This window comes from Mizuhopecten yessoensis, unplaced genomic scaffold, assembly GCF_002113885.1.
Source record: "Mizuhopecten yessoensis strain PY_sf001 unplaced genomic scaffold, ASM211388v2 scaffold3453, whole genome shotgun sequence".
Taxonomy (NCBI): Eukaryota; Metazoa; Mollusca; class Bivalvia; order Pectinida; family Pectinidae; genus Mizuhopecten; species Mizuhopecten yessoensis.
Genome location: NW_018405052.1, coordinates 313,562 through 334,973, shown reverse-complemented (window position 1 = coordinate 334,973; position 21,412 = coordinate 313,562). Strand labels below are relative to the sequence as shown.

General features: G+C 38.4%; 1 protein-coding gene across 12 annotated transcripts in view; it reads left to right on the top strand.

The window, feature by feature from the left end:
- Nucleotides 1-21,412, top strand: part of LOC110447513 (collagen alpha-1(XXV) chain-like) — a 113,138-nt gene that overhangs the window by 84,381 nt on the left and 7,345 nt on the right. For 2 of the 12 annotated variants that reach the window (XM_021493260.1, XM_021493267.1), the window contains 9 exons: nt 4,994-5,050; nt 5,305-5,337; nt 5,621-5,656; nt 7,304-7,339; nt 8,161-8,205; nt 8,846-8,908; nt 9,447-9,527; nt 11,622-11,675; nt 16,276-16,886. In XM_021493260.1, coding sequence (XP_021348935.1) covers nt 4,994-5,050; nt 5,305-5,337; nt 5,621-5,656; nt 7,304-7,339; nt 8,161-8,205; nt 8,846-8,908; nt 9,447-9,527; nt 11,622-11,675; nt 16,276-16,371 — 501 coding nt within the window. In that variant the 3' untranslated portion in view covers nt 16,372-16,886. Of the gene's footprint in view, nt 1-4,993; nt 5,051-5,304; nt 5,338-5,620; nt 5,657-7,303; nt 7,340-8,160; nt 8,206-8,845; nt 8,909-9,446; nt 9,528-11,621; nt 11,676-16,275; nt 16,894-18,586; nt 18,676-21,412 lie in introns of those variants that run through there. The other 10 variants (XM_021493268.1, XM_021493269.1, XM_021493263.1 and 7 more) reach the window with 9 other exon arrangements.

Sequence of the window (21,412 nt, the reverse complement as noted above, 5' to 3'; positions counted from 1 at the left end):
CCAATTGCCAGTGGGTGGGCGTGTCTCCAGCTACCAGGGTTGTCTCCAACTACCAGTGGGTGGTGGTGTCTCCAACTACAATTAGGTGTGTTTTTCCAGTTGCCAGTGGGTGGGTGTGTCTCCAGCTACCAGAGTGTGTCTCCAACTACCAAGTTCAAGTTCATACCGCAGCGTCCGTCATCCGTCAACTTTACACTACTAGTCATGAACCAATGAGCGGATTTTAACAAAATTTGGTGTGGAGCATCCTTAGGTGAAGAAGAACCAATTTTGTATAAATGGTGGGTCTGGCCCACCTGGGGGCTTAGGGGCGGGGCCCAATAGGGGAAATATAGCAAATTCTTTAAAATCCTTCTTCTTCTGTAGGAATCAAAGGATTTGTTCCATATTTGGTCTGAAGCATTCTTGGGTGAAGGGGAACCAGTTTTGTATAAACGGTGGGGGTGGCCCCCCTGGGACCTGAGGGGGGGGGCCCAATAGGGGAAATAGACGTAAATCTTCAAAATCCTTCTTCTTCGGTAGGAATGGAAGGATTTTATCCATATTTGGCTGAAGCATTCTTGGGTGAAGGGGAACCAGTTTTGTATAAACGGTGGGGGTGGCCCCCCTGGGACCTGAGGGGTGGGGCCCAATAGGGGAAATAGACGTAAATCTTCAAAATCCTTCTTCTTCGGTAGGAATGGAAGGATTTTATCCATATTTGGCTGAAGCATTCTTGGGTGAAGGGGAACCAGTTTTGTATAAACGGTGGGGGTGGCCCCCCTGGGACCTGAGGGGTGGGGCCCAATAGGGGAAATAGACGTAAATCTTCAAAATCCTTCTTCTTCGGTAGGAATGGCAGGATTTTGTCCATATTTTGTCTGAAGCATTCTTGGGTGAAGGGGAACCAGTTTTGTATAAACGGTGGGAGTGGCCCCCCTGGGACCTGAGGGGGGGGGCCCAATAGGGGAAATATAGCAAATTCTTTAAAATCCTTCTTCTTCTGTAGGAATCAAAGGATTTGGTCCATATTTGGTCAGAAGCATCCTTGGGGGGAGGGGAACAAAGTTTGTATAAATGGTGGGTCTGGCCCCCCAGGGGCCTGAGGGGCGGGGCCAAATAGGGGAAATATAGCAAATTATTCTTTAAAATCCTTCTTCTTTCGTAGGAATGAATGGATTTGTTCCATATTTGGTCTGAAGCATTCTTGGGTGAAGGGGAACCAGTTTTGTATAAACGGTGGGAGTGGCCCCCCTGGGACCTGAGGGGTGGGGCCCAATAGGGGAAATAGACGTAAATCTTCAAAATCCTTCTTCTTCGGTAGGAATGGCAGGATTTTGTCCATATTTGGCTGAAGCATTCTTGGGTGAAGGGGAACCAGTTTTGTATAAACGGTGGGGGTGGCCCCCCTGGGACCTGAGGGGGGGGGCCCAATAGGGGAAATAGACGTAAATCTTCAAAATCTTTCTTCTTCGGTAGGAATGGCAGGATTTTGTCCATATTTTGTCTGAAGCATTCTTGGGGGAAGGGGAAACAATTTTGTATAAACGGTGTGTCTGACCCCGCTGTAGGCAGAGAGGCGGGGCCCAATAGGGAAAATAGAGGAAAAACCTTTAAAATCCTTCTTCTACCATAGGGTTTAAGGGATTTTATCCTAATTTAGTCTGGAACATCCTTGGGTCAAGGGGACTCAATTTTGTATTAGCAGAAGGTGTGGTCTCTGAGGTGGGGGGCAGAAGGGCAGGGCCCAATAGGAAAAATCCTTCTCCAGCCATCGGGATTAAGGGATTTTATCCTTATTTAGTGTGGAGCATCCTTGAGTGACGGTGACTCAATTTTGTATAATTGGTGGGTAAGACCCCCGTAGGGGCATAGGGGTGGGGCTCTGTTTGAAGTTTGTTCTCTATATCTCAAGTACTGGATGGATCTTTCTGAAATTTCATATGTACTAACAGCACCTACCATGGAGTGCTATATCTTTACTTGATACCAGTTACTTTAATTATATTCAGGTGAGCGATACAGGCCCTCTGGGCCTCTTGTTCCAATTGCCAGTGGGTGGGTGTGTCTCCAGCTACCAGAGTATGTCTCCAACTACCAGTGGGTGGTTGTGTCTCCAACTACAATTAGGTGTGTTTTTCCAATTGCCAGTGGGTGGGTGTGTCTCCAGCTACCAGAGTGTGTCTCCAACTACCAGTGGGTTGGTATGTCTCCAACTACCAGTATGTGTGTTCAACTGCCCATGTATGTGTGTTCAACTGCCCATGTATGTGTGTTCAACTGCCCATGTATGTGTGTTCAACTGCCCATGTATGTGTGTTTCTCCAGCTACCATTGGGTGGATAGTCTTCAACTACCAGTGGGTTAAGTGTTTTTTAGCCTGATATTCCTCCATATTTCCACTGGTTTCATGTTTTCTGTTAGTCATCCAACCTTTTTGTGTCTAGGATGAAGGTCATTCTCAGCAAATGTTATTCATGTCAAAGAAGAAGGCTCTTAGGATATAATACTGCCTGGCTTACAATAATGAATAATGATGAAAGGTCATTTTCAATTTAAAATTAATTATCATATTTATGTATTATCATCTATATGCAAACAGATTTTTAATAAAGCTCAGAGAACTGAGGATTCATTTTTCTGTCAAAGTTTGCTTAAGATCTTGCTGTTCATGTGACCATTCTTTGACAGGGAACCCACCAATATACATTTAAAAATGTGTTATAAGCATGTTCATAGTAACTGTGTACCAGAAGCAACAGTAATTTGAAATATTTTCCAAATTTCAGGAATAAATAACAATCTCACACGAATGCTTTATTTTGCATGCTGTCCTTGGAAACACAAGATATAGGTAAGACATGATGGACTGAGTACAGCTGTGGGGTGGGGAACATCGTGTGTAGGGGTGGGGAACATCGTGTGTAGGAGTGGGGAACATCGTGTGTAGGGGTGGGGAACATCGTGTGTACGGGTGAGAAACATCGTGTGTAGGGGTGGGGAACATCGTGTGTAGGAGTGGGGAACATCGTGTGTAGGGGTGGGTTGGGGAACATCGTGTGTACGGGTGGGGAACATTGGTCGTGTGTAGGGGTGGGGTGGGGAACATCGTGTGCTATCAGGACCATTCAAGACTTGAGTGGCAGGGAACATCTTGTGTAGGGGTGGCATGAGGACCGTGCTCTGTTGTTTTTATGCATGTTGTATGACATGTTGAGCATTTCCTAGACACGATTAAATGCTTGCCTTTGACTAAATGTTTAATCCATAATTAATTAATTGCCAATCAATAAAACAGTCAATGTGACAGTTTAAAAATGTAAAATTCCTGTAAATCAGAAGAAAATCAGGCATTTGCTACATTTTGTTCCCCCTAAGGGTGATCAGAATGTCCATTTGAAGTAGAGTTTTTCCTGAATGGACACGCTATTGCAACTCAGTTTTAGCACATACACTTTTTAATAAGGAAATGCAAATAAATGTTGGAATGGGGTTGCATGGTGGCAAAACACAATAACAATGAGGAGTTTCTTTGGAGACGCAATATTTGAGGTTAAACTGAATTAGCGTACTAGCTAAGTTGGCTATTTTAGAGGGAGACTCCCAATTTTTTAACCTTCAATTTTGACTTCATAATCTGTAATATTCCCAACAGTGTAGGATGTAAAAATAGATATTTGTATCCTGGCCTGATCAGGATCTGATCCCTATCCGACCCCGATCCCGATTCAAAATGTTTAATCGGTCAAAAGAAACAATTATAGAATGTGAAAGGTTGATAACCACTCCTAAATTTCTTCTTATTAAGTTAATGTATGTGTAATACTCTACTTAAATATCGAGGAAATTGGAATGCAAGTTTCAAAGGCACAAAATTTGTATCTCACGAGGGAGGGTAACATTTGTTAATGTGTTGAGAATTATTTATATACTTAGTAATTACCAGGTAATGGTATGCTTAATAGTAAAAGACATGTTCTTTTCAATCTGACCATCATATCAATGTTTTTGTCATTTCGTTGGGTGTTTTTTTTCAATTGGTAAAGCCATGCAACTAACGTTCAAAATGCCATAAGTTCACAGGTATGGTAGGTGTTTGGTAAACTGGGGAAAACCTGTTGTGTGATTGACTGAATTCTGCTGATTCTAGGTGAAATAAAAAATTGCATTTTCACTTGAGAAGTAATTTAGTTAAAAGATATCTTGATTATGTTGTTTGTTCGAGAGGCTTTTATGTAAATTATGTCGTTATAAGAATCAGTAAGTGTGATGCAATACTTTCGGAATGAAATGTGTATATTATGGAAATTTGAGATGGTATGAAACGGTTGTGCATCTTGGAGAATGTTTTTGTAAGTAACTGGGTATTATACTATCATGAATGTTAAGAATATGCATTCTTACCCTATTATATCCAAAACAACACAGAAGATTGTATATTGTCTTTCTGGGCAGTTTCTTTCATTTCATGATACAATTTGAACAAACTGTTTACTAAATGGTGGAACATCAATTTTGCAGGAACAAGGTCATGATTTCCTTTTAAAATCTCTGTAAGGTGACAAATGTCAATCGAAAACTTTTTGAGAATTTCCACCAAAGTTTGAATTTTCCATTACAACATAATTGGTGCTGATACAGTATGAAGGAAGGCCTGAGGGATTTCTGATTAGAGAACATTTGTGTGTTATAGTTCTGTCTGCTATGCATTCATTACAACACTCCGAGTCGGTATTTTTATTTAGAGGCTAAACAACAGAGGTTTACATAAATCATAACCTATCAGATTGGTTTAACTTAAGTATTTATCTCATAGTATGTCCTTATTTCCATCCGAGTCATTTAATGGTAGCATTATCTCCTCTGTCTCCTGTCTTTTGATGGTGGATCTCAGGTGTACAAAGTTTGAACATTAAACAATTCTGTTAAGAAATGAAGATTTTAAAATTAGCATTATAACACAGAAGTGTGAATACTACCCTGGTGGTGATTTTGTGGTTTTGATGTTTTCTAGGGAGAGCCAGGAATTATAGAGGGAAAAGGGATGGAAGGCACCATTATCCAAAGGGTTGTAAGTTTTTACTTTTAAAACAAATGAGTTAACACTTTTGCTCTATACTAGAATAGATAATCTTGTATGATTTGTTTATGCTAATTTTCTGAATAAAGAGATTCTTATATAGAGCAGACAAGTGAATTTTTAAATATTAATTGTTAAACCTGTTCAAACTTGATATAGCTTTCTCCTCTTGGTGATGAATTTGTTAGTTGGATTTTTTTGGTTTCTATACTCATTGTGTATAACTTTGTTGTTTACGTTGACAGCTTCCAGGACCTCCAGGACCTGCTGGCCCTCAGGTAAGCTGTTTAACCCTCACCCTCAGCCGCAGATTTATCTCCCTTTAATCACTCTCTGTGTCATCTTTTCCATGGATTGTATTTATTGAATGCATTTCATCAGCCTCTTTTTACCTATTTTGAGAAAAAAAACAAATCCAATCCAATGTTTTCTGTTCTAAGACAACTTTACTTATTCATTTTTTGTGTGTATTTGTAAAATTCATTTATTAACGCTTCAATCATTTATCCCATGCTCATGCCAACATCCTCTGTAAGTCATGTGACTTGTTTTGCCCTACAGGGACCTATGGGACTAGAAGGTGCCCCTGGTATCAAGGTAACCTTACCCAATTTGTATGTTTTACTGCATGAACATTTCCTACACATCTCATATCATCCGTTAATGGATTTAATATTGTGGTAGTTTTCTTACCTTGTAAGTATATAAAGTACTATAAAGTAGGTGTTATTGCATGGTACATGTTCCTTCTGGTTTGGCACTGTGCATTTGTATACTAAAAGAATTACAAAATTTGTTCAACAAAAAATAGATATAAGTAGTGCTGTGCTATTTCAAGCGTAAAAAGTGTCTCCAAATGTACCAGTTGAATTGTGATCAGCAGATCTCGTGTGAACCTCTCATACAAACTATGTTAAAATGGTTACACCTTTGTTACACCATATCGAAAAATGAAGTGTACTTATTAAATATTACACCTAAAGACAATATATGTAGATGTGCAATATGGGTTTAAAGAGTTTGTAAGGACAAGGTGACTTGCTAAAAATATACCAGGTGGTTGGGGGTTACAGTCAGACACATGGTGGGACCCTTGCTGATCAGTCAGTGTTTCTAGTACATCCAATAGGTAATTTTGAGTTCGATAGACAGCAACAGATTATATACAATGTATTGGATTCATTGATGAGCAGCGCTTGTCCTGTTTTGTTCCAAAACGTTCCTTAGACCAATGCAATCACCCAGACAGTGTGTGAAGCCTACAATAAATGTATGTGAATTAGAAATTCTGTTTAAGAATAATGTTATATAAGCAGCCTATCTCTGCATGCTTGTTATGTTTTATATAATGCTACCTCCTTTTTTATTAGGTCACCTGAGACAAAGTTTCAAGTGACCTATTGCGATCGCCTTTTGTCCGTCGTCGTCGTCGTCGTCCATCGTGCGTCCGTAAACTATTTACATTTTCGACTTCTTCTCCAAAACCCCTGAACCAATTTCAATGAAATTATGCAGAAACCTTCCATGGCCAAAGGTCAATAAAAATTGTTGCCAGTTTGGTCCCCGGCCCCCAGGGGCCTGAGGGGTGGGACCAAAAAGGGTCAAATTGACTAAAATTTCAAAAATCTTCTTCTCAAGACCCAGATATGGTAGAATCAAACACTCTTCATAGATGGAATGGTCTTAAGGTTTATGACCCTAGGGTCTCACGTTTATCCCCTGGGAAAGGGGGTGTGGGGAGGCAAAATTTGTTATGGTTTATAATGGCAAATGATACTTTGAATATTACATGTTAATAACTATATTGGAATTATAACCCTGAGTTGACAGTTTGATACTTTGAAAATTTTGAGCCAGCCCTACCCCCAAGGGCTGTAGGGTAGGGCCCAAAGGAGTCAGTGTGCTTAAATTTCTTCATTTTCCTTGTTTAGAATCAGAGGTGCTAGTTTCAAATACTTTTTAGTCTTAAATCTGTATGCTAGATACTGAATAAGGTGGTTTTATTGTTTTATGTCACTGAATAATATTTTTGTTCATGTTAAAAACAAAATCAACTCTCTGTATAAATATATCAGGTGACCGTTAAGGCCCATGGGCCTCTTGTTTGTTATATAGTCGGTTGTAAAAGCCTTCCATAGGCTTGTGTTAGTTTAACCATGTACTGACTTTTAAATAAAATTTACTTGAACTTGAACTCTCTTTTACTTGCCTCCATGCTGTGATACTGACGTGTTGTGGTTTTAGGGAGAGCGAGGACCAGTGGGACCTAAAGGAGGGACAGTAAGTCACAGCTTATGCATGCTTGTCACCATCCTCCCAATTATTGTACATTGTACACTGATAATGATTATGTACATTTTAGGTACTGACAATAAAGTTAATAATATGTTGTCAATCATTCCCTCCTGCCAAAATCTTTCCCCGTGATCATTATAACATGGAGCCCATTGGAATAAGCTTTTGAGCTTTCATGGGCTATCCTCAGGTTTATAGATCAATGTTTGTGTGTAGTAATTGTATAAATATATTACGTATATCTTAAAATCAGTTATGAATTTTAGTTTCATATATAATAGAATATTTTAAGATAATACAATGTTTTATTACTGACGATAATTTAATCCATGTAGGTTCATTAATATTTGAGCGTCCGAAGAGCTTGTAGGAAGGGGATGCCCAATCACCTGCTCCTTGGACTGCTCCAAAAACCTGTGATATTCTGTTTAATATTTTTAGTAATATATATGTATGTTGTACTGTAATATGTATGTCAACTGTCATGTTACATGTGATGTCTATGATCTATTTCCTGAAATAAACATTATTATGATTATATATATTGGTAGCAAGTTACATCATTGGTTCTTGTGTGGTACGATCCATGTGACATTTTATTCATTTTGTTTTTATCAGATTGTTGCATCTTCTCAACTTTGGGTTATTACAATGACAAATATTATAGCCAACTCTTCAATGACTTTCCTGTCACATCCATTAAGACTTAAATTCCTAAACTTCTGTTTTACAAAAATTTGGGAAGGTGATGTACTGTGGATGCATAATGCTGATGATATTTGATGCGGATTGTTTCTTGTATCCAGGGAGAAAAGGGTGATCGGGGCCTGATTGGACCAATGGGTTTACCTGTAAGTCAACTTTATAAACCTTCGTTTATCACCCTGACCGTCGCTGAAGACTGGTATAGGGTTGAATAAAGAGAACTTGATTCATATAGATCTATATGTACTGCTTTTTCCACTACAAATGTACTACTTTGTTTATTGTGTAATTTCTCCATCTTAAAATATCTGGAGATTTTCTTGAGGATTTTATTGTTATTTATTACATACTTTCTAATAAATATAGGTTTTTGTATATGTGATACGACGCAATTGCTCTAACCCATATCAGCCCTCGCTGTATCTCGCACCAAAACCTGTATCAGCCCATTCCATATCAACCAGCAAAACCTGTATCACATCCCTTTTGAAAAAAAATAGTTTTCCAATATTTCAAAAGAAAAATAGATCATAAGATAGTAGATCTATCTGTAGCCCTCAGCCAATATCAGCCCTGGAGTCTCGGGTTGGTACTGGATGTGATAGGGGAAAAGGCATGTATTATTCTCTATGTAACATTTATTTGTCCATCTTGAATAGGCCTAAATCTTTAATTTCCTACTGTAACCAACTAATAACACACACTAATATATCTTCTAGAAGTGTTCCAAGGATAGTAACTGCTGCAAGCTAGTCGCTCACTTTTACTGGCTTTGTTATAATGTAGGGAGAGGCAGGACCACAGGGAGACAAAGGATCACAAGGAATGGAAGGAAGTGTGGGGCCAATGGTAAGATGGGTCACAAGTGAACGCTGTGACACAAGCTGAAAGGGTCCAAGGTGGGGCCAATGGTAAGATGGGTCACAAGTGAACGCTGTGACACAAGCTGAAAGGGTCTAAGATGGGGCCAATGGTAAGCTGGGTTATATTGGTGCGGGCTCTCACACAGCTGGTACATGTGTGGCCCGAGTGTTTATCAACATCTGAAATCCTGACCTCCATGATACACTCAACAACTTTATTGAATATGGAAATTTCTCTGCTGTATTGATTTGACCTCATTACATGTTTTAATGTTTTGTCTAAATTATTTCCATGTGGCCATGGACTACCCAATTATCATATACATTGTATCAAGGTTGGATAGTAACAATGAATTAGGATATATAATGCATTAATTCTTTTCAGTTGAAAGGTAAGTATACTTTTAATGTTTGATAGGTATTTGATACAACTAGGAATTCTGCTACAAGACATGTGAGCTTCTGACCTGGTCAGCATCCTTGTTATTAAAGTCTACTTTCACTTTCACTTTCTCCATGATCAGGGCCCACCAGGACCCAATGGTGCAGTGCTTACATCTGGAGGTGCTGAGGCTTGCACCTGCAAGGGAGAGAAGGGTGACCGGGTAAGTACAGGCCTTCACCCCACAGCAATGGGGTCAATCATTTGTCTGCATAATGTTCATATCTGTATATCGGTATTGTAAATGTTTCATGGGACATCATTTTGTAACAGTCATTGAGACGTCTTATGTGGCATCACCTTGTAACAGTCATTGAGACATCTCGTGTGGCATCGTTGTGTAGCAGTCATTGAGATGTCTAACGTGGCATTGTTGTGTAGCAGTCATTGAGATGTCTAACGTGGCGTCGTTATGCAACAGTCATTTAGACATCTGGTACAATTGTATAGTAATTGACCTTTCTCCACTTGCATGGTTATTTAACAGTCATTGAAATGTTTCATGTGGCATTGTTGTGTAACAGTCATTGAGATGTCTCATGTGGCATCGTTGTGTAACAGTCATTGATACGTCTCATGTGGCATCGTTGTGTAACAGTCATTGATACGTCTCATGCAGCATCGTAAAGCGACAGTCATTGAGACGTCTCATGTGGCATCGTTGTGTAACATTCATTGAGACGTCTCATGTGGCATCGTTGTGTAACAGTGATTGAGACATCTCATGTGGCATCGTTATGTAACAGTCATTGAGAGGTCTCATGTTGCATCGTTGTGTAACAGTCATTGCTAGATCTCATGTTGCATCGTTGTGTAACATTCATTGAGGCGTCTCATGTGGCATCGGTGTGTAACAGTCATTGAGATGTCTCATGTGGCATCGTTGTGTAACCGTGATTGAGACATCTCATGTGGCATCGTTATGTAACAGTCATTGAGACGTCTCATGTTGCATCGTTGTGTAACATTCATTGAGACGTCTCATGCAACATCGTTGTGTAACAGTCATTGATATGTCTCATGTTGCATCGTTGTGTAACAGTCATTGATACGTCTCATGCAGCATCGTTAAGCGACAGTCATTGAGACGTCTCATGTTGCATCGTTGTGTAACATTCATTGAGACGTCTCATGCAACATCGTTGTGTAACAGTCATTGATATGTCTCATGTTGCATCGTTGTGTAACAGTCATTGAGATGTCTCATGTGGCATCACTGTATAACAGTCATTGAGATGTCTCATGCAACATCGTTAAGCGACAGTCATTGATATGTCTCATGTTGCATCATTGTGTAACAGTCATTGATATGTCTCATGTGGCATCGTTGTGTAACAGTCATTGAGATGTCTCATGTGGCATCATTGTATAACAGTCATTGAGATGTCTAACGTGGCATTGTTGTGTAACAGTCATTGAAATGTCTCATGTGGCATCGTTGTGTAACAGTCATTGATACGTCTCATGTTGCATCGTTGTGTAACAGTCATTGAGATGTCTCATGTGGCATCACTGTATAACAGTCATTCAGATGTCTCATGCAGCATCGTTAAGCGACAGTCATTGATATGTCTCATGTTGCATCATTGTGTAACAGTCATTGATATGTCTCATGTGGCATCGTTGTGTAACAGTCATTGCTACGTCTCATGTTGCATCGTTGTGTAACAGTCATTGAGATGTCTCATGTGGCATCACTGTATAACAGTCATTGAGATGTCTCATGCAACATCGTTAAGCGACAGTCATTGATATGTCTCATGCGGCATTGTTATGTAACAGTCATTGAGATGTCTCATGTGGCATCGTTGTGTAAGTCACTGAAATGTCTCATGTGGCATCGTTGTGTAACAGTCATTGAGATGTCTCATGCGGCATGGTTATTTAACAGTCATTGAGATGTCTCATGCGGCATGGTTATGTAACAGTCATTGATACGTCTCATGTGGCATCGTTATGTAACAGTCATTGAGATGTCTCATGTTGCATCGTTGTGTAACAGTCATTGAGATGTCTCCTGTGGCATCGTTGTGTAACAGTCATTGAGATGTCTCATGCGGCATGGTTATGTAACAGTCATTGAGACGTCTCAATCCTAACTACATAATTTATTTGTCAATAAAATGTATCAAAATGCTGATTTGATTAGTTGAATTTTTTAAGCACTGGATATGAAATATTTTTCTCGTGTGATCACGGACATCAGTAGAAATATACAGTATTATATGGCAATGCTGATGTTTGGTGTTTGATGTAGGGAATACGAGGAAAACGTGGCAGAAGAGGATTAAAGGGTGAACATGGGGAGACGGTAAGTCTTGTCATAACTCTGACAGAGGCCATAGAAAACTTGGTATACCATGTCAACCCATGTCAAAGGTTAGGTTATTTAGTGCTGATATTGGCAACAAGGTCAGCCATATTGTCATAAAGCCCTCGTTAGTAGATTTATACATGATGATCCATGGCAGATATAATTTCATCTGTTTACATGACCAGGCTTATATAACTTAACTTTTTTAAACTTAAATTTCATTCCTGTTCAAATTCAAAAACATGTTTTTCAAAAGAGCAAAAGTTTTGTTTCTCAACTTTCTAGTTTAATTTTTCTTGTATATATTGATGTTATTTATTAGTATGTAATTGATCTGTTTAGTGATTGTTGATTCCAACATTTTGTGTTACCATTGTTCTATTATAATACCAGACCTATGTTTTAACTAGGGAATCAAGGAGTCTTCAAGTAACTACAATTTCTCAACATTATTGATAATTGTCTGATACAGATTTATAAGCTAAGTTTCCACAATACTCCTCCTTGATGCCCTATTTTGAGAGATCATGTTTTTGACGAGGTACTGGTAGTGAATGTGAGATCCAATAGTTCTGTCACTAAATACATGTGTAGGTAGTCATTAACAGTAAATGTACCGTATTCTCTGTAATTTGTACCCAGGCACTTAAAAATAGGCTGAAAGAGGCACTAGTGCCTCAAAAAAGGGGTTGGGTGGCAATTACAGCAAATACGGTATATAAGTAGTGATTAACAGTAAATATTGATGTAACCACTAGCATTATACATATAACTAGCCACTAACAATCCATATAGATAATATAGTTAACTTACATTATACATGTATAATTATCATGTATATCTGTATATAGTCACCAACAGTACTTAATATTTGTATAAGGTCACTTGTGTTGTTGTTGTGTGTGACATATATTTTGTCACATGTGTCTGCTGTGATCTTCTTCTTTGCCACATGTGTAATGTGACATAATATTGTGTCACATGTGTCCAATGTGACATCCTATTGTGTCACATGTGTAATGTGACATCTTATTGTGTCACATGTGTCCAATGTAACATCCTATTGTGTCACATGTGTAATTTAACATCCTATTGTGTCACATGTGTCAAATGTGACATCCTATTGTGTCATATGTGTCTGATGTAACATCCTAGTGTGTCACATGTGTCTAATGTAACATCCTGTTGTGTCACATGTGTAATGTGACATCCTGTTGTGTCACATGTGTAATGTGACATCCTATTGTGTCACATGTGTAATGTGACATCCAATTGTATCACATGTGTCCAATGTGACATCCTATTGTGTCACATGTGTCAAATGACATCCTATTGTGTCACATGTGTCTGATGTAACATCCTATTGTGTCACATGTGTCTGCTGTGATATTCTTCCTTGCCACATGTGTAATGTGACATCCTATTGTGTCACATGTGTAATGTGACATCCTATTGTGTCACATGTGTAATGTGACATCCTATTGTGTCACATGTGTAATGTGACATCCTATTGTGTCACATGTGTAATGTGACATCCTATTGTGTCACATGTGTAATGTGACATCCTATTGTGTCACATGTGTAATGTGACATCCTATTGTGTCACATGTGTAATGTGACATCCTATTGTGTCACATGTGTAATGTGACATCCTATTGTGTCACATGTGTAATGTGACATCATATTGTGTCACATGTGTCCAATGTGACATCTTATTGTGTCACATGTGTCCAATGTAACATCCTATTGTGTCACATGTCTGCTGTGAAATTCTTCCTTGCCACATGTGTAATGTGACATCCTATTGTGTCACATGTGTAATGTGACATCCTATTGTGTCACATGTGTAATGTGACATCCTATTGTGTCACATGTGTAATGTGACATCCTATTGTGTCACATGTGTAATGTGACATCCTATTGTGTCACATGTGTAATGTGACATCCTATTGTGTCACATGTGTAATGTGACATCCTATTGTGTCACATGTGTCCAATGTGACATCCTATTGTGTCACATGTGTAATGTGACATCCTATTGTGTCACATGTGTAATGTGACATCCTATTGTGTCACATGTGTCTGATGTAACATCCTATTGTGTCATATGTGTAATTTGACATCCTATTGTATCACATGTGTCTGATGTAACATCCTATTGTGTCACTTGTGAAATGTGACATCCTCTTGTGTCTGATGTTTGGGTGTACCTTACTTACATTTGGTACTGCGACTGCACCACTTGCTGAATTTGAGAAATGATTTTCAAACTTGGATTTTAGCCAAAGTAATTACATATATATAGAGATATATTCTGTACTAATCATTTTGTTTATTTAATCCTAGTACTTGTTTACATCCTAGATCAAATGTCAGGAGTTAGAAACTTATCAGGACTGACAGCATTGGATTTTTTTTTTACAAAAACCTTGGACTTTGATGTTCCATAGTCCTCAGTACATGAACCTGTATTAGCTGGATCAAAGTCCTTGGTACAATAAACCAAAATGGGCTGATATTTAACCCTTTCACCACTGTAGACCATAATGGACTCATCCATATCAATGCATGGTAGGGTCTATTAAAGTTACATAGGGGTGAAAGGGTTACAATAATCAATGTACGAAAAGCTAGGATGATATTGGTCCATCATTGAAAAGTTCTATGACAATAGTGCAATTCTGTTCATTAAACTCATGGAATAACAAGCCGAGCTTAGCATGGTCATTAAAGACTCATTATTCTAACACTTGTGATAGTCACAAGGTAGTTGTAGCAGCTTACCACTGTGATTCATAAAGGTAAAAATACTGATAGTGTCTGTTCTCAACGTACAAATTTGCAACAAAACTGTAAAGAGATGTTAGAAACTAGCACTGTTTGTTCAAAATTCATACTTGCCTACTCTCCCTATTTAGGAGGGAGACTCCCAATTTTGGACCCTTAAATTTAGTGTTTTCTACCAGTGAATTTGCTAAATTATTCCTATATTCTAAGATCTAATGATTTCATCTGTAGGAACAACTCAAGATATGTCATTAAAAAGGGTTATTTTAAAGGGGGTATATACACTCATTTTGTTCATGTTTTAATTTTGAGCATGCAGGATTTCCCCAATGGAAATTTCATAAAGTTGGCAAGTATGAAAATTCTGTCTTTAAACTTTACTAGTGAATAGAAGATTTGGAATCATTTACAAATTAAACTGATTTCTATCACAATAGTCCCTGTTTATCAACGGTCAGTCAATCCATTAAGACAGATAAGTTGGATAAACATAGCTTACATAAATGGTTGAATTGGTTACAATCCTGGACTATAGAATGTTATACAGAGAAATGTATCCATTCAACAAAGTCTTTAATGATTGTGGTAGAAAACAGCTTTGACATCTTGTGACTTTTGTTTATCATATATTTCTAATTTTTGTTAATTTATTTTCGGTTTTAAAAGAAAAAGTAGCAAAATTTTATTTTACGTTTTCTTCATGGCTTGAAAGTTAACTAAATTGGATTAGATACACATAAACAAGTGAAAACGTTGTAGGACATCCATTTCTTGTCCCCAACTAAATCCAGTGTTACAGCTGCCACTACTTTGTGAGTTAATAGTAAGGACATAGAGATTTGCTATGCTGCAGTTTTTCTATATTGTATACTGTCCACATTGCACAAGGTGAACAAAACAAGGTGAACACAACAAGGTCGCATAATTCAATAACAGGTACCAAGGTCAGGTATGCAATGTATTATGTAACTTATCATGATTACAGGTAGATAGTAACACAGGGGCTTGATGTATCAGATATGGGCCTATGCAATTATAGGGATCCTATATATACTTGCCCAATATCTCAAATTGGATGTGTATGGCCCCTGTGGATACCTGAGCATCACCTTTATTCCTGCTTACCTGTATGAAGTATCTATATACCTACCTGTATTAAGTTTCTATACCTATTTACCTGCATGAAGTGCAATGTCACTGATAGTCTCAGTTGAGTTCCATAATCTTCCTCAAAACAAAATTTCAATTAAGGGTGAATGTTAAATTATATTGGGGGCACTTGTCATTAGGGCAGACCCCCTTCATTACCAGTAGGTTAGATAAAGTACATTAAATGGGGGAGATAACTCTCACACACAAAAACAGAAGCATGTAATTTCATACATACTGGGTACCAAGGTAGCAAATAACCTTACTTATTTGACACCTGTTTATATTTTCTGAACATCACATTGGTATGCTACACCATTGCAAATGGGAAGGTTTCACTTCTATTTCTGGATTACAAACACCTTGTATGTTCACCTTAAACACATTTAACAGTTCCTTTTAGGGTTTTAGTATTTTGATGTGTATAATTAATATTCAAGGATAAAGTTGTCTGCAGAAGAAATTATCTTGAGACTGGCAATTTTTTTCCCTAAAAAATTCTGATTCATGATTTTAGGCATGATGAAAATATTGAGTAAATGCAAAGATTTGAAAGGGAACAAAATCTATTCCAGGATTAAAATAAGACTTGTGGACAACTTCAGTGGGCTTATTGCTAACAGCTTAGCTTGATGTTGTATGCTAACATTTTAACACACAGGGCAGTCCGGGATTGGACGCTCCCTGTCCTATAGGGGAAAACGGGCTGCCCCTCCCAGGGTGTGGATGGAAAAAAACACCCTTCAAGGTATGGTAACCATGGTTTGTGTAGCCATGGTGACACCATATTTATAGATAACATACAAGTGATTTATTGAAGTCAAACATGTCACACACCATCAATCATAAATTAATACCAATTTTTATATGGGAAGAGAATTTGTTTGAAGTTGATGAGTCTATAACATTGTGTTTACCTTACATTTACTGCTGATTCTGTGGAGGATTCCTTCCCAAGCTTATCAACATGTCTATATCACACTAATGGTGAAGGTCCTACCTATAAAACGTTATTTTTGTCCAGATCGGGTTACAAAGGATCATGTACTACTACTGTAAATATGGTGTTACCGTTGTGCTGTTCTGTATGTCCATCAACTGAATTTTGAGTTACTTTCCTCTGTTTGGAACCAAGCTTATACCATTCTTTATCATCCCGTAAAATATCACTAAAGACATCAATCTGCTTTTGTATGGCTACCAACATAGGCTAATGCAGTTCTGATATTTCCGTGACAAATCCATGATCGTCACCTTAGCAATGGTAAGAGGCAGATTGTCTCAAAACCCATAGTTCTAAATCTAGACTTAAAAGTTTTTAAATATGCTTTAAATATCAGTATACTAGTCTCCTGCTGATTAAATTCATACAGAAACTGGTGTTAGTAGTACCTACAGGTATTTGTCAATGTTGATATTGTATCAGGTACACTACCACAGGTATCAGTTACATCGCTACAGATGTAAAAGTGTCATTTCTACCTGCAGCTGAAGGGAATTTCCCATAGCCCTGTGGTAATGTTTACACCTAGAAAGTCTGGGATCGTGGGTTCTAGCCCCAATTATAACACCTACATGTACAGTATTCTTTTCACTACTTTCTTTCTATTACAAACCATTGTCATTGACCCTCCGCTCTAAACTATTGGAAAACCCTTGGCAGGTAGCAAAAGAACCGTGGTTGTGGTAGCCTTCGCCAGGGAAGACTTGAAAAGGGGGGAGGGGGTATTATTTTCACTTCTTCCTTCGTATTACACAGGTACATGTATCAGTTAAACCGATATATATTCTAATGCTACAGGTATATTATAAAGCTACCGGCATAATATAATGCTATAGGTATCTGTCAAACTGCTACAGGTAATTATTGCAAATGGGGGGGGGGGGGTATTTAACTGCTACTTTGGTATATTATATCTGTTATACTGCTATAGGTATCTGTTAAACTGCTCTAGGTATCTGTAATACTGCTATAGGTATCTGTTATATGTATCTGCAATACTGCTACAGATATCTGTTATACTGCTATAGGTATCTGCGATACTGCTATATGTATCTGTTATACTGCTACAGGTATCTGTTATACTGCTATAGGTATCTGTTATACTGCTGTAAGTATCTGTTTTACTGCTATAGGTATCTGTTATACTGATATAGGTATCTGTTATACTGCTGTAAGTATCTGTTATACTGCTATAGGTATCTGTTTTACTGCTACAGGTATCTGTTTTACTGCTATAGGTATCTGTTTTACTGCTATAGGTATCTGTTATACTGATATAGGTATCTGTTTTACTGCTATAGGTATCTGTTTTACTGCTACAGGAATCTGTTTTACTGCTATAGGTATCTGTTATACTGCTATCAGTATCTGTTTTACTGCTATAGGTATCTGTTATACTTATATAGGTATCTGTTATACTGCTACAGGTATATGTTTTACTGCTATAGGTATCTGTTATACTTATATAGGTATCTGTTATACTGCTACAGGTATCTGTTATACTGCTATAGGTATCTGTTATACTGCTACAGGTATCTGTTTTACTGTTATAGGTATCTGTTATACTGATATAGGTATCTGTTTTACTGCTATAGGTATCTGTTATACTGCTACAGATATCTTTTGCACTGCTTTGCTTCACTAACAGGTGAGATGCTATCAGTTGACATTAGCTATATTAATGCTTTGTGTTGTAAGAGCACAGCAGGTTTGTCGTTGGTCTAATACTTGTTAGGTTTCAGTGTTAAGTGGTCCCTCATGTTGCCTTTAATGCTTGGTGGAGTTTAACCTCAGCTGAAGACAAAGGTCACTTGGAGGTGGTTGTGCTGAGCTTTTGATGTTGTCAACTTGTGTATACTAACTACCAAAGAGAGAGAGGGAGAGAGTGACTTGGCTGTGTAGTTGTACATATGTTTTCCAATAAGATGCTGCGATTGTCTTGAGAGGTGCAGGCTCCTTTTGTTTGTAGGGTCAGAATGGATGTTCTGTTGACCAAAATGGTGTCACTGTACCAGGATGTCCTTACAATTAGCATGTTTTCAAAGCAGGCAGTCACAGGTAGGTAGACAAAGTCTTCATGTTCCAACTGTCCAATTAATTTTCACTAATGGTAGAGTTGAAGGGGGATAACTCTGGTGAAAAAAACCCACTCCAACGACATACATTAATAATCAAAGGTAAATGATATGATTTCAAGAACCTGCTTTTAAAATCATATTAAAGGTAGTAACAGTTCTTTCAGGATTTATTTCTGACTTTGTCATTTTTAGCTCACCTGGTCCAAAGGATGCCATGCCGCACATCTGTCGTCTGTCCGTCAACTTTTCCTTTAAAACGCTACTAGTCCTACCAATTTAGTATAAACAGTCGGTGTGGCCCCCATGGGGGCTAAGGGGCGGGGTGGGGTAGCTTTTCTATGACAGACAAGATTCATAATGACAATGAAGTTGTAGTATTGTTTGTTGGGAACTGAAGTTCTAACTTTAGTTGTATCCACAATTTAGATAATGCATTTTTTTTGTCAAAAAGCCAAATTGCAATCCTCTTTTTTGTCCATCATTTGTTTACATTTTCAACTTTAACTGAAATACTCCCATAGAGATTCCATACTTATTTTATAGGAGTATCATGGAACATACAAATGTTGTGTGTACAGCAGTATCAATTAAAGATCATCCCCACTATCTGTGTGGTTGAGTGTAAATAAAAATCTTAAAATCATGTAGTTGACATGAAGAGATGATTTAATTTACCCTCCCTAGACTGGCCCAGGGCCCCACTCTGCCCAGGGTTCCCCCTGCTGCCATGGAAACAGTTGAGATCCTCATTCTATAACCATATATCTAGTTGCTAGGCATGAAAGACGTATACATTCACGCTACCAGAATTTGCCCAGAGATCTAGCTTTTAACCTGGGGACTTCGTCCCCAAGTTATAATTAGGAATTGGTCAAGATCCTCATTCCATGATATTGATGAATAAGATCATATTACCAGAAGATTTATCCAGGGTTCTGGCCCACCCCCCTGCAGGCTTTGTCCCCAAGTCATAACATGGAATCAGTTAAGATCCTCTTACCCCATACCCACATATACAATTTTTGAGCAAAAGACACAAAAAATTGCAATTGGATTAGCTCATTGGCCCAGCCCTGCCTCTGAGAATTTAGTCCTTGAATTTTAAGATGAAAACAGTTGAGATGTCCACCTTATAATCATCAATTAAATTACTTGGCATGAAGAGAGAATATGGTAAACGACCACACATTATGCCAGCCCGTTGGGACATGGAACTGTGGTCACAACATGGAAATGGTCGAGATCCCCACACTGAACCATATTACTGCTGACTAGGCTGGAAGAGACAAATCCACTTAAGCTACCAGAATCAGCTCAGCCACTGGAAACATAGTTCCTTAGTTATAAGATGGAAACAACTGAGACCTCCACCCTGTAATTATATATTCAGTTGCCAGGTATAAAAAGGCAACTAAGGCGGGGACATCTGGGACTTTGTCCTTGTTTCATATTTTCAGCAGATATTTTTTGCACTGTTTTATATGAATATACCGTGTATTTAACAGATTTTAAACTCCAGGCAAGCTATTAATGTCCTTTGTCCTCTTGTTATTCATGACATAGTGGGTAATGAATTATGTTTCTTTTCATACACGATGAAAATGACTACAGTATCATACAACTCAGGTGACTCTAAAGACCCAATGGGCCTCTTGTATTACTGAAATACAATTTTGTATTTACTCTAGTACAATCTTATATTTACATACAGATATACAATTCTATATTACTGTAATACAATTTTGTATTTACTCTAAATGCAATATGATATGCTTTTGTCCTTACCCTCTCTGACCCCTCCAACCTCCCAACCCCCTTGGAATCCATTCATCAACGAAGGTGGGTGTGTTTTTTTTCCAAAATTAGATGACACTGATTAGAAATAACCCTGTTTCAAAATAAATTGTATTCAGTCTGAAAGCATCAATGATCGGGCAGTGACGGGCAGTGTGGACCATGTGTATCACTCATGTAGGCTCTAGGCTCACTACAGGTGTATATAGGTTTATTATCAAGTGTTAGGTAACTTATCCACAATCAATAGCCACAGGTTAATGACCGAAGGCTCAAACAACAGTTTATAACTGAACAATTGATAAGTGTTTATTTGAAGGTGAAAATAACGGCTTTACGGGGGGAATAACCAGGCAATGTACACCTTTGTTATTAGCTCACCTGGTCCGAAGGACCAAGGTGAGCTTATGCCATACCGTGGCGTCCGTCGTCCGTCCGTCTGTACGTCAACAATTTCTTTAAACGACTTCTTCTTCTTCTTAACCACTGGTGGGAATTAAACTAAATTTGACTGGAAGCATCCCTAGGTGGTGGGGATTCAAGATTGTACAAATGGTGGGGCTGAGGGGCGGGGCCAAAAGGGGTCAATTTGCCCATATTGCTTTAAGCGACTTCTCCTCTGAAACTAAGAAGTGGATATCAACCATATTTGACTAGAAGCATCCCTAGGTGGTGGTGATTAAAAATTGTACAAATGGTGGGGCTGACTCCCCAGGGGGCTTAGGGGCGGGGGCCAAAAGGGGGAAATTTGGCTATATTGCTACAAACGACTTCTTCTGTAGAACTGTGCACTGGATATCAATCATATTTGATCAAAAGCATTCCTGGGAGGCAGGGATTTAAAATTGTACAAATGGTGTGGCTGACCCCCCAGGGGGCTGAGGGGCAGGGCCAAAAAGGGTATTTGGCTATACTGCTTTAAG